The sequence below is a fragment of the Gasterosteus aculeatus genome, chromosome 17 (assembly GCF_964276395.1).
Source record: "Gasterosteus aculeatus chromosome 17, fGasAcu3.hap1.1, whole genome shotgun sequence".
In the NCBI taxonomy this organism is placed as follows: domain Eukaryota; kingdom Metazoa; phylum Chordata; class Actinopteri; order Perciformes; family Gasterosteidae; genus Gasterosteus; species Gasterosteus aculeatus.
This window is the reverse complement of record NC_135705.1, coordinates 464,605-477,841: the sequence shown is the minus strand read 5'-3', so window position 1 is coordinate 477,841 and position 13,237 is coordinate 464,605. Positions and strand designations below refer to the sequence as shown.

Genomic DNA, 13,237 nt, shown 5'->3' with positions numbered 1-13,237 from the left:
ATTGGTAACTGAAGCCTTCTGATAAATGTGTGTGTAATTGGTAACTGAAGCCGTCTGATAAGTGTGTGTGTGTAAGGTGATATACAATCTATTATTGCACTAGTGTTCCGGTGTAGGTGCTTTTATTGTGAAGGAGGAGATGGAATGAGAGGAAGTGTTCAACGGCGGCGTTTTGGGGAAGTGAAAATAAAGTCTTGGCGCAGAACCGAAGCACCGTGTAATTGTTTTATTATTAAGCTGAAGTATAGGCGCACCACGTACACACACACACACACACACACACACACTCATAAATAGACTATTATTATTTGTATATAATATATAACCATATTATGACGGTATAAAGCTGACCTGCTTCTCATACACGTCTATTTCTGTCTGACCGGCACAGTGTCCGGTTCCCCCCCCGCAGGGTCCCGTCCCCCCCCCCCCGTCTCTCCGGTGCCGCTTCGCCTCCGTTCCCTCCTCGTGCGCCATGTTGTCGGGTTGAACCCCGTTTCTTCTTGTTTTAAAATGAGTGCGTCCAGGGTGTCCAACGTGTCCTTTCACGTCTCCAACCTGTTGGATAAGATGACGTCATCTGACAAAGACTTTCGGTGAGCGCGTCACTTTGTTTAAACTCTAAACTTCTACACTTCCTCCGTGTACTAAGATACTTGTAGTACCATAAGTCGTCTTATTTAGAATCACTTTACTGGCTTATAATTATTAATTAATGATTATTTAATAACTGTTCTGGGTCGTTTGTGATTCTACGAAGGGATCAGAAGACTAATTTATCTCAATTTATCCTAATATATGTACAAGTTGATTGTATGTAGTTTAAATATTCTGTAAAGATCAGATAAATGTAGTAGTACAATATTTACTGAGCAGAAATAAAAATACTCAAGTACAAGTACTTCAATGTGTCTCTCTTTGTATGTCCACATGTGTGTCTCTGTGAGTTCTTGTGTGTCTCTCTCTCTGTGTCCTTGTGTGTATCTCTTTGTGTGTCCTTGTGTGTGTCTCTCTGTGTGTGTCCCTCTGTGTGTTCCTGTGTGTGTCTCTCTGTGTGTGTCCCTCTGTGTGTTCCTGTGTGTGTCTCTGTGTGTCCTTGTGTGTGTCTCTCTGTGTGTGTCCCTCTGTGCATCCCTGTGTGTGTCTCTGTGTGTCCTTGTGTGTGTCTCTCTGTGTGTGTCCCTCTGTGTGTCCTTGTGTGTGTCTCTCTGTGTGTGTCCCTCTGTGTGTTCCTGTGTGTGTCTCTCTTTGTGTGTCCCCTTGTGTGTCTCCAGCTTCATGGCCACCAACGACCTGATGCTGGAGCTGCAGAAGGACAGCACGAAGCTGGACGAGGACAGCGAGAGGAAGGTGGTGACGATGGTCCTCAGGCTGCTGGAGGACAAGAACGGGGAGGTCCAGAACCTGGCGGTCAGATGGTCTGTGACTAATTCACTCCTGCACTACTAAGAGCAACATCTCATGTTCTTCTGTTCTCATGTTCTCTGTTCAGCAACATCTCATGTTCTTCTGTTCTCATGTGAATCGTTTGGTTGGAGACTGATAAAACAGCCGAGGAGCCAAAGAACAAAACCAGTTACAAATATCTGTAACAACACTTCGATAAACCTGTTGTTTGACGGGTGCGTTTCATTCGTAGCCTGGCCCCTCTGGTGAGCAAGGTGAAGGAGCCTCAGGTGGAGACGATGGTGGACACGCTGTGTTCCAACATGACGTCGGACAAGGAGCCGCTGAGGGACATCTCCAGCATGGGACTGAAGGCGGTGATCGCTGAGCTGCCTCTGTCTTCATCAGGTGACATCATCATCGCAGGAATATACATATTTACGTGGATTTGTAAGCGTGCAGAAAACGGCCGCAGGTTTCCAGTTACACTGGTGTCGTTTAGTTTGCGGCTCCGCTGCAGTTTCAACTTCCCGTTTGGTGTCTTTGATGCGGCTGCAGGTTCCAGCCTAACGGTCGGCGTCTGTAAGAAGATCACCTCCCAGCTGATGGCCGCCCTGGAGAACCAGGAAGACGTGTCGGTTCAGCTGGAGGCTCTGGACATCCTGTCAGACATGTTGGGAAGGTATCGTCCTTATAGCTGACCGGGAAGTCGTGTGCAGTGCTCGCTCAAATGAATTGATTGATTGATCTTCATGTGTACCAGGCTGAGCGGGGCACTGGTCAGCTTTCACAGCTCTCTGCTCTCCAGTCTGCTGCTTCAGGTAAGAAGCTGTAACGCCAGATTGCTTGATTTCACTTCAGCCAGAATAGCGGTGGTCTCACCGTCTCACTCTCTATTTCTCTCACTCGCTCTGGCCGTCAGTTGACCAGCCCCAGGATGGCGGTAAGGAAGCGCTCCATCTTGGCTCTCGGCCACCTGGTGCCCTGCTGTAGTCCCGCCCTCTTCGCCCAGCTGACTGAACACCTGATGACCGAGTTGGCCAAAGACCCGCCCACTTCGATGACGAGGACGTATATCCAGTGTCTAGCAACCGTCAGCCGTCAGGGAGGCCACCACGTCGGTGAGGTCATGTGACTGATCATGACATCACTTTTCATGCTGATTTGTATTTGTTTTTAAATAGTTTTGGGACTCTGGTTGTTTGTACCTACTCACATACTCTGTATACTACCTGCTCAGGTACTCAGGTACAATATCTGTACATTCATTTTATTTTGATTCGTAATGGTTGTGTGTGTGTTTGCAGGGGAACATTTAGAGAAGCTGATCCCGATGGTGGTGAGTTTCATCTGTGTGGAGGACGACGAGCTGATCGAGTTTTGTCTCCAGGCCTTTGAAGCCTTCATACGCAGGTAGCACACACACACACACACACGCACACACACACACACACACACACGCACGCACACACACGCACACACGCACACAGACACACACACACACGCACACACACACACAGACACACACGCACACACGCACACACACACACACACACACACACACACACACACACACACACACACACAGTAAAATGGTAAATGGACCGTACTACAGCGCTTTTTCCAGTCTTGCGACCCCTCAAAGCGCTTCAACACCACCTGCCGTCAGTCACTAACATCCACTCACTGCAGTCACAGCTACAGGAGCCATGTTGGGTTAAGGGTCTTGCCCAAGGACACATGGACATGCGGGTCAGCCGGCCTGGGATTGAACCCCCAACCCTCTGATTGGAGGACGACCTGCTCTCCACTCACCCACAGACGCCCTTGTGTCCATTTATTGACAGGTGTCCCATGGAGATGTCTCCTCATATCCCGACGGTCACACGGCTTTGTCTTAAGTTCATGACCTTTGACCCCAACTACAACTATGATGAAGAGGAAGAGGAGGAGGAAGAAGACAGCATGGACGTGGAGGACGGACTGGAGGAAGGTTAGTTATGTTTTCTTATCGCAGTACTGGTTTAAATGATGGTACTTGGCTCCTCCCCCCTGTGTACGTCACTGTACTTGGCTCCTCCTCCCTGTGTACGTCACTGTACTTGGCTCCTCCTCCCTGTGTACGTCACTGTACTTGGCTCCTCCCCTATGTGTATGTCACTGTACTTGGCTCCTCCCCCTGTGTACGTCACTGTACTTGGCTCCTCCTCCCTGTGTACGTCACTGTACTTGGCTCCTCCCCTATGTGTATGTCACTGTACTTGGCTCCTCCCCCCTGTGTACGTCACTGTACTTGGCTCCTCCCGCGTCTCCTCAGACTCAGATGAAGCGTACAGCGATGATGACGACATGTCCTGGAAGGTGCGTCGCTCCTCCATCAAGTGTCTGGAGGCCCTGATGGATGCTCGCCGGGACCTCCTGCTCTCCTTCTACTCCTCCATCTGCCCCGCCCTTCTCGCCCGGTTCAAGGAGCGCGAAGACAACGTCCGGGCCGACGTCTTCGCCGCCTTCTCCACGCTGTTGAGGCAAACGCGGGCGGCATCAAATCGCGGGGGCCTCGGGGCCGCCTCAGAGCCGGCGGCGAGCCGGGAGGAGGAGGAGGAGGAGCCAGGGGTAGTGATGCTGAAGAGACAGGTACAGGAGGGCTTTCACTGCGAGTATATGGAGTATGTGTTTTTATAGATATATATTCTCGTATTCGTTAAATTAACCAATTGATTTAATTAGTGTGTGTTGCGCCTGAATCTCGTTCCTTTTGGCCTTTCCTTCGGCCCCTATTCATGCGTCCTATTAGTTTTAACCACGCAGGCAGATGTTGTTGGGTCCAGTTGTCGGACTCGCAGCTCTGCCTCCGAACAGAAAACCAGGAGCAATTTGTTGTTCACTTGTTATTTATTGTAATGAAAAAGATAAAAGAAAGATGAGTTGCAATTGTTTGGATGCCTGATGATCAGGCGCAGTCACAGGGCCGAGGCCGAGGTCGCTATCCGCGCAACCCGTTTCTCCACCAACTTATAGGCGCTCCTGCCTCACCTGTAGGGGGCACACTTTGCTTTTAAAAAGAACAAAAATGTGTTTTTTAAATTCATGGACATAAACTTAAATGCGGCTCCTACAGTGTGTCTGTCTATGTGTGTCTTTTGTTGGGTTCTGAACCTCTGATAAAGGAATATATATATACGGCTCCATCTGATGGAATCTGAAATCCCTCAGTGACCTGATCGATCCCTGATCACTTAATGCTGCAGTACATCCAATGACCACAGCCGTGGCTTAAAGCTCCATCATGTAAACACAACATAACATGTAGAATAACACCACATGTCATCACGTCGTAACCATTGTGTTTAGCTCAGTTCTATATGGTCCAATCAGAATGTCGTACATCCTTTGCTCATTCACTACCTGACAGGAGAAAAAATTGGGAAAATTCCATGAAAGACAAATTTACCATTCGTCCCCAAGTCTTGTCGTTATATTGTGGCAGGATGTTACAGTGTACAGTAATTATATGACTTGTATGACTATAAATTGTGTTTGAGTCATATTGCATTCACTTCATCTAACATGCTAATGTGATAACTAATATCTAACATCACACAAACTACAATTCTATCACTAAACATTACTACATGTATTATAATTTCTACCACTGTTTGCGTGAGTGTAGGTGCCCCTCATAGTGAAGGCTCTCCACAGACAGCTGAAGGAGAAGAGCATCAAACACCGTCATGGCTGCTTCACTCTGCTCACTGACCTCAGTCACACAGCACCTGGAGCGCTGGAGCCACACATACCTGCTCTGATACCAGGTACACACACATCTACACACATACCTGCTCTGATACCAGGTACACACACATACACACACATACCTGCTCTGATACCAGGTACACACACATCTACACACACATACCTGCTCTGATACCAGGTACACACACATCTACACACACATACCTGCTCTGATACCAGGTACACACACATATACACACACATACCTGCTGTGATACCAGGTACACACACATATACACACATACCTGCTGTGATACCAGGTACACACACATATACACACACATACCTGCTGTGATACCAGGTACACACACATATACACACATACCTGCTCTGATACCAGGTACACACACATATACACACACATACCTGCTCTGATACCAGGTACACACATACACACACTTACCTGCTCTGATACCAGGTACACACACATACACACACATACCTGCTGTGATACCAGGTACACACACATATACACACATACCTGCTCTGATACCAGGTACACACACATATACACACACATACCTGCTCTGATACCAGGTACACACACATATACACACACATACCTGCTCTGATACCAGGTACACACACATCTACACACATACCTGATCTGATACCAGGTACACACACATATACACACATACCTGCTCTGATACCAGGTACACACACATATACACACACATACCTGCTGTGATACCAGGTACACACATATACACACATACCTGCTCTGATACCAGGTACACACACATATACACACACATACCTGCTCTGATACCAGGTACACACACATACACACACTTACCTGATGTGATACCAGGTACACACACATATACACACATACCTGCTCTGATACCAGGTACACACACATATACACACACATACCTGCTGTGATACCAGGTACACACACATATACACACATACCTGCTCTGATACCAGGTACACACACATATACACACACATACCTGCTCTGATACCAGGTACACACATACACACACGTACCTGCTCTGATACCAGGTACACACACATATACACACATACCTGCTCTGATACCAGGTACACACACATCTACACACATACCTGCTCTGATACCAGGTACACACACATACACACACATACCTGCTCTGATACCAGGTACACACACATCTACACACATACCTGCTCTGATACCAGGTACACACACATCTACACACACATACCTGCTCTGATACCAGGTACACACACATCTACACACACATACCTGCTCTGATACCAGGTACACACACATATACACACACATACCTGCTCTGATACCAGGTACACACATACACACACGTACCTGCTCTGATACCAGGTACACACACATCTACACACATACCTGCTCTGATACCAGGTACACACACATACACACACATACCTGCTCTGATACCAGGTACACACACATCTACACACATACCTGCTCTGATACCAGGTACACACACATCTACACACACATACCTGCTCTGATACCAGGTACACACACATCTACACACATACCTGCTCTGATACCAGGTACACACACATATACACACATACCTGCTCTGATACCAGGTACACACACATACACACACATACCTGCTCTGATACCAGGTACACACACATCTACACACATACCTGCTCTGATACCAGGTACACACACATCTACACACACATACCTGCTCTGATACCAGGTACACACACATCTACACACATACCTGCTCTGATACCAGGTACACACACATCTACACACATACCTGCTCTGATACCAGGTACACACACATACACACACATACCTGCTCTGATACCAGGTACACACACATCTACACACATACCTGCTCTGATACCAGGTACACACACATCTACACACACATACCTGCTCTGATACCAGGTACACACACATCTACACACATACCTGCTTCTTAATTCTCTCTTATTTTTCTCTTCTTCCTCTGTCCTCCCTTATTCATTGCTCCTTCCTTCCCTCCTCCTCCTCCCTGCTTCAGGCATCATCTTCTCTCTGACAGACCGCTCCACCTCCTCCACCATGAGGATCGATGCCCTCTCCTTCTTCCATGTTCTCCTCCTCTCTCATCCTCCTCAAGTCTTTCAGCCTCACATGAGGGTTGTGATTATATATTTATACTTTACAAGGATTCTAGATGTGGTTGTTGACTTATAGGATCTATTGTTCAGGGCAGTGGTCCCCAACAACCGGGCCGTGTACTGTTACCTCAATATAAACTAATATTCTATAAATAAATAGTTTCTAGCTCTGATCCTGTTTGTCTACCTACCTGTTGTTGATCTACCTGTCTACCAGGTGCTGCTGCCCCCGGTGGTGGCCTGTGTGGAGGACTCCTTCTATAAGATCACCTCTGAGGCTCTGCTCGTTGCTCAGCAGCTGGTCCGAGTGATGAAGGCGCCGGCACAGAGCACCACGGCGTCGGGAATCGACCCCGCCGCCTTCGTCAGGCAGGTGTGTTCTTAATAATGCTGAGATTAACTTTCCTCGGAGACGTTCTGACTGCGCCATTACACTTGATCTATTACTTGAGCAGTTGATGACAATCTGATTGATTACAGACACTTCAAACATCAGTAGATCCATAATGAACTATAATACATTTATTTGAATAGGAAATACATGATGACTTCAGTTTTGGACGTATCAGTCCTACTTGTCTACCTACCTACCTAATATTGTATGTCTATTCCAAGCCAATGACATATCCATGCGATTATTTCAATACTAAATACGTTACGTCACCTCACCTCTGGACCTGCAGTCATGAAAACTTTGTTTTAGAAGTTAGCGGCAGGTGCTGTGTGAGGTCATCACATGACCCGCCTCGACTCCTCCCCAGGTGTTTCCCATCATCCTCAAGAGGCTGAAAGCCGCAGACATTGACCAGGAGGTGAAGGAGAGGGCCATTTCCTGTACAGGTCACCTGGTGTGTCACCTAGGCGACCACCTGGGGGTGGAGCTCGTGGGCGTCCTGGCCATCTTCCTCGAGAGGTTGAGGAACGAGATCACGAGGCTGACAGCCGTCCGCACCATCACACTTATCTCCGCCTCACCTTTAAAGGTTCCGGTCAATAATGAAACCCCTTAAAATACCAGCAGGGGGTGGGATTAGTTCCTTCACTGACCCCCCTCCCTCCTCCAGATCGACCTGGCCTCCATCCTCCCGGAGACGCTGTCCGTTCTGGGGTCCTTCCTAAGGAAGAACCAGCGAGCCTTGAAGCTGGCCACGCTGGCCTGTCTGACCGCGCTGGTCCAGCATCACGCCGCCGGCATCAAACCCGCGGCACTGGAGCCCGTCCTGAGCGAGCTGCCGGCTCTGGTGGACGAGAGCGACATGCACGTGTCACAGGTATGGTCACGAGTCAGGCTCCGCCCACTATCAGGGTTCCTCGCGTTTAGGTCTGTTCTTAAGACGTCAGACATGGAGGAGTTCAACATGCTGCACGTCTTTGTGAAGGGAACCTTCTCCTCCTTCTCCTCCACTCCTCCTCTCACATGGATCATATCTCATGTTTAGGTGTCCATCTCCCTGCTGACCTCCATGTCCAGAGCCTGCTCCTCCTCCGTGGCAAAGATCTGCTCCTCCGTGCTGCCAGATGTCTTTAGACTGGTCCATTCTCCTCTGCTGCAGGGAGGCGCACTCGCAGCCATACTGGACTTCCTGCAGGCACTGGTCCAGTCCAAAACCAGTAATCTGGGCTACAGGTGAGATGGCCTGGGTATTCTCAGTCTGGGGGAAGTCTGTTGAGGTCCACAAAAAGATCTGAAGAAGGACACCACTGATCCTCCTCTTCTCTCCGTCTCCCGTCCTCTCCTCCCAGTCAGTTGCTGAAGTCCCTCACAGACCCATTCCACACCTCCCAGTCCTCGCTCCTCCACAAACAGTCCTACCAGTCTGTAGCTCGTTGTGTAGCTGCTCTGGCCTCCTCCTGTCCTTCACAGACACCGGCCACGGTGGCAGGACTCCTGCAGGAGGTGCGTGGAAGTGGGTACACAGGTGGTGTGAGACCATGGGTCAGTTTCACGGTATCCCCTCTCCCTTCCTCTCTCCTCCTCCTCAGGTGAAGAACCCAGGTTCTCCTGAGTCTGCTCGGGTCCTGGCTCTGCTGTGTCTGGGGGAGGTGGGGAGGAGCGGCAGCCTGGGAGCTAGTAAGGACGTGCAGGGAGTCATCCTGGAGGCCATCTCCTCCTCCAACGAGGAGGTGAGACACACTTTATTTTGACCTAATTGTCCTTCATAAAGCTTAAAGAGAATGACGGATGATCTACCTTTAGTTGCATTAAACACGTCTCCATGGATCTCTGTCACATGGGGAGGTGACACATACTCACTTTGGGGGTTTCAGGTGAAGACGGCGGCCTCCTGCGCTTTAGGCAGCATGGCGGTCGGCAGCCTGGACGACTACCTGCCCTTCCTTCTGAAAGAGATCTCCTCCCAGCCCAGGAGACAGTACCTCCTGCTGCACTCCCTCAAGGAGGTCATCAGGTGGGTGTTTGAATGGTACCTGTCAATCAGCATGTGGCCCCGCCCCAAAGCATCCGCTGCTCTATGGTCTATTAGAGACCTGCCAATCAGCTTGTATCCCCAGCCGCAAACTTCCTGTAAGGTTTGATGAGACCTTCCTGCCCCCACAGCGCCTGTGCAGCCTCCAGTCTCTCCCCCCACGTGGAGTCCATCTGGACTCTACTCCTCCGGTACTGTGAGTGTGATGAGGAAGGGACCCGGAACCTGGTGGCCGAGTGTCTGGGGAAGCTGACTCTGGTGAAGGCTGCTCAGCTGCTACCGAGGCTGAGACAGCAGCTCACTGCTGGTAGGAGCCTGTCTGTGTGTCTGTCTGTCTGCCTGTCTGTCTGTATGTCTGTCTGTATGTGTGTCTGTCTGTCTGTCTGTCTGTCTGTCTGTCTGTATGTGGGTCTGTCTGTCTGTATGTGGGTCTGTCTGTATGTGTGTCTGTCTGTCTGCCTGTGTGTCTGCCTGTCTGTCTGTCTGTATGTGGGTCTGTCTGTCTGTCTGTATGTGGGTCTGTCTGTCTGTCTGTGTGTCTGTCTGTGTGTGTGTCTGTCTGTGTGTGTGTCTGTCTGTGTGTGTGTCTGTCTGTCTGTGTGTCTGTGTGTCTGTGTGTGTGTGTGTGTGTGTGTCTGTCTCTCTGTGTGTCTGTGTGTGTGTGTGTCTGTGTGTCTGTGTGTCTCTCTGTCTCTCTCTGTGTGTCTGTGTCTGTGTGACTAGTGAGTTTCCGGTATCTCTTACCTAGTTAGTTGTGTTGGTGAGTGGATGTTTACCCACATGTGTCTAAGCAGCAGATGTTTGTGTTCCTCAGGTTCTCCTCTGACTCGCAGCACCGTGCTGACGGCCGTTAAGTTCACCATCGTAGACCAACCGGCCGCCATCGACGCTCTGCTGAGGGACTGCATGGGTAGCGCACACAAAGACACACACACTCGTCCCGTTGGTTTGCTACTCACAGGTGCTCCTCCTCTGCTCTGCAGGTGACTTCTTGAAGACGTTGCAGGACGAGGACATCAACGTGCGCCGCGTCTCCCTGGTGATGTTCAACTCCGCCGTCCACAACAAGCCGTCTCTGATCCGCGGTCTCCTAGCAACCGTGCTGCCTCACCTGTACCGGGAGACCCAGATCAGGAAGGACCTCATCAGAGAGGTGGGTCCCCTCACAGTAGGTGTGTGCCTCTGGTCGTTGTGTGACGCTCCTGTCCTCAGCTGTCTGTGTGTGCGTTCCCCAGGTGGAGATGGGTCCCTTCAAGCACTCGGTGGACGAGGGGCTGGACCTGCGTAAAGCGGCATTCGAGGTCATGTACTCGCTGCTGGACGGCTCGCTGGAGGGTCTGGACCTCCTACAGTTTCTGGACCACGTGGAGGAAGGCCTGAAGGACCACTACGACATCAGGGTGTGAGGGGGGGCACAGAACCAGAACCAGCCATGAGGATAAACCATGTACCACTTGCAGCTGTTATTCTTCTAGCTGTTAGTACATTTACTACAGTACTGATTGAAGTCCAGGGTAGAATGAAGGTTTTTATACTTGTAGCAGAGTATTTTTACACACGTTTACTTCAGTGAAATGACTGTAGAACCACACGTTACTAAAATAAGATAATCCTAATAAAGGATTATTTTATCATATCTTACTCCACTTTACAGCATAAAGGATGTGTCTAAAGGAATAAATAGAAATAAACTAGAATTGTGTTTCCACATGTGTGTGTGTGTGTGTGTGTCTGCCACAGATGCTAACCTTCCTGATGCTAGCCAGACTAGCTTCTCTTTGTCCTGCTGCTGTTCTCCAACGTCTGGACCGACTCATCGAGCCTCTGAAGGCCACCTGCACCACCAAGGTACCGGCCGCTCAGCTCCCTCATATATATTCACGAGATGATGTCATCAGCGGCGTCGCTGAGGCGACACCATCCACGGCGCTGTGCACCACGCTTTCCTGTCCGTTCCTCACAAACTTCACAATAACAGCGACAAGATATCACAGCTCACACATCCTCATCTTCATCGATGCACACTAGAAGATAAGACATATGTTTGTACTGATACATACGTGTGCATGCTGTAGGTGAAGGCCGGCTCCGTGAAGCAGGAGTTTGAGAAGCAGGAGGAGCTGCGGCGCTCGGCCATGCGCGCCGTCGCCGCCCTGCTGGCCGTGCCCGGCATGGAGCGCAGCCCCAGCCTGGCGGACTTTGCCAACCAGATCAGAACCAACGCCGACATGGCGTCCATCTACCAGAGCGTCCAGGGGGGTGAGGGCCCCGTGGAGAGCATGGACATCAGCTAAAATCAGGAGCCCTTTAATGACACGTATGTTACACATACAGGGACTTGTTTCTGTGATTGGTGCCGTTTTACGAGACAAATAGAATAAAAAATAATAAGAATAAAAGAATAAAATACAATAAAAGTGGTTGATCTTTGGGATAAAGCACCTGCAGGACTTCAGTCCATGAAGCTACAGAAGCCCAGAAGAGGGGGGGGGGGGGAGTTATGTTCCCTAAAGGCCACCGTAGTTCTCTCCAGTGTCCAGATAGAGGACACAAAGTCCTGCCCACTGTCCCTCTGAGGACGCACTCTGTGGACTTCTCCTTGTTTGGCTGAGCTCACATTTCTTTTATGACATCATCGTGTAAAATCAGCTGTGGTGTTTCTCCATCTGATGACAACATGAATATGACACTTAGCTCAGATGCACTGTGGGTCACGTGCTGGTGAGTTTAACTGGCTTAATTGGTTAGTGAGGTCATCTGGTGACTAAATCACCCGCAGGAGGCTGAATTGTTGTCTGTCTCCATGTCAGCCGGGGTGTACCCCTTAAGGCCCATAGTATGACCTCCGACCCCTCCTAGCTGCTGGAGGATCATGAGGTGGTCGATGTCTGGAGGGAATGGACACGACAGACAGCACACGTGGGCTCATGCCAGAGGGGGAAGGTTTTATTGTTTTAAACACTTCAACATCTATAGAAAGCGCAGCGTGCCGCCTGCTGGGTGCACTGACCAGCTCTGGTTCTGTGCAACGTTTGTGTCTCAAATGGGAGATCAAAAAGTGCATACTGGCATTTTAACACGCCTCTCTTACGAGATGCACATTTTAAGGAGGTTTTGCCTCTTAGACACAGTGGTGCGATCGGGGGAAAGTCTCTGTCAGCAGGACACTCGCATGTCACACGGGACGTCTCCAGATCTATGGGAGATCTGGAGACTGGAATTGTGTAACTGCAGAACTTGGCAGAATCCACTGGAAATCGAGATCATATTGAAGATCTCAAAACTAAAAAATCTGCTCTTGCAGACCTGCTGGGCACGAAGGCTCGGGGGGCCATCAAAGTCTTTCTTCGGTCTGGAGAAGAAGAACTGGTCGTTTCCACAGCTCTGATTCAGGGAGGAGCTCAGAGACGCAAACGACATCCAGAAGTTTTCACTTACTTTACTCTGACGAGTATGAGAACATTAATGAGCTACCAAAGGTCTGAAGAGGTGAATGCCTGGCAGACGAACTGGACTCGGCTCTGCAGGGCACGGGGGGG

General features: G+C 49.7%; 1 protein-coding gene across 2 annotated transcripts; it reads left to right on the top strand.

Annotated features, from left to right (window-relative positions):
* The first annotated feature begins 393 nt into the window (after positions 1-393).
* On the top strand, positions 394-12,115 carry cand2 (cullin-associated and neddylation-dissociated 2 (putative)). 2 transcript variants are annotated; one of them, XR_013453270.1, is made up of 24 exons: positions 394-596; positions 1,275-1,418; positions 1,640-1,794; positions 1,945-2,068; positions 2,150-2,207; positions 2,309-2,507; positions 2,694-2,799; positions 3,234-3,379; positions 3,704-4,020; positions 5,057-5,198; positions 7,173-7,291; positions 7,490-7,645; positions 8,034-8,255; positions 8,337-8,543; positions 8,712-8,899; positions 9,016-9,169; positions 9,256-9,396; positions 9,541-9,680; positions 9,830-10,005; positions 10,513-10,608; positions 10,682-10,851; positions 10,934-11,175; positions 11,439-11,546; positions 11,774-12,115. XR_013453270.1 is itself a non-coding variant. In XM_040203963.2 (24 exons), exons 1-24 carry the CDS (start codon positions 514-516, stop codon positions 11,990-11,992), a joined length of 3,735 nt encoding a protein of 1,244 aa, XP_040059897.2. In that variant the 5' UTR covers positions 394-513; the 3' UTR covers positions 11,993-12,115. The 2 variants fall into 2 exon arrangements, 1 of the variants encoding a protein (XP_040059897.2); XM_040203963.2 differs by having other exon boundaries at positions 10,934-11,098.
* Positions 12,116-13,237: the final 1,122 nt, after the last annotated feature.

Coding starts and splice junctions, on each gene's coding strand:
- cand2 (XM_040203963.2), top strand. CDS start 514: ATGAGTGCGTCCAGGGTGTCCAACGTGTCCTTTCACGTCTCCAACCTG. Junction 1,795..1,944: donor GCTGCCTCTGTCTTCATCAG/GTGACATCATCA, acceptor ATGCGGCTGCAG/GTTCCAGCCTAACGGTCGGC. Junction 10,609..10,681: donor TCTGCTGAGGGACTGCATGG/GTAGCGCACACA, acceptor TCTGCTCTGCAG/GTGACTTCTTGAAGACGTTG.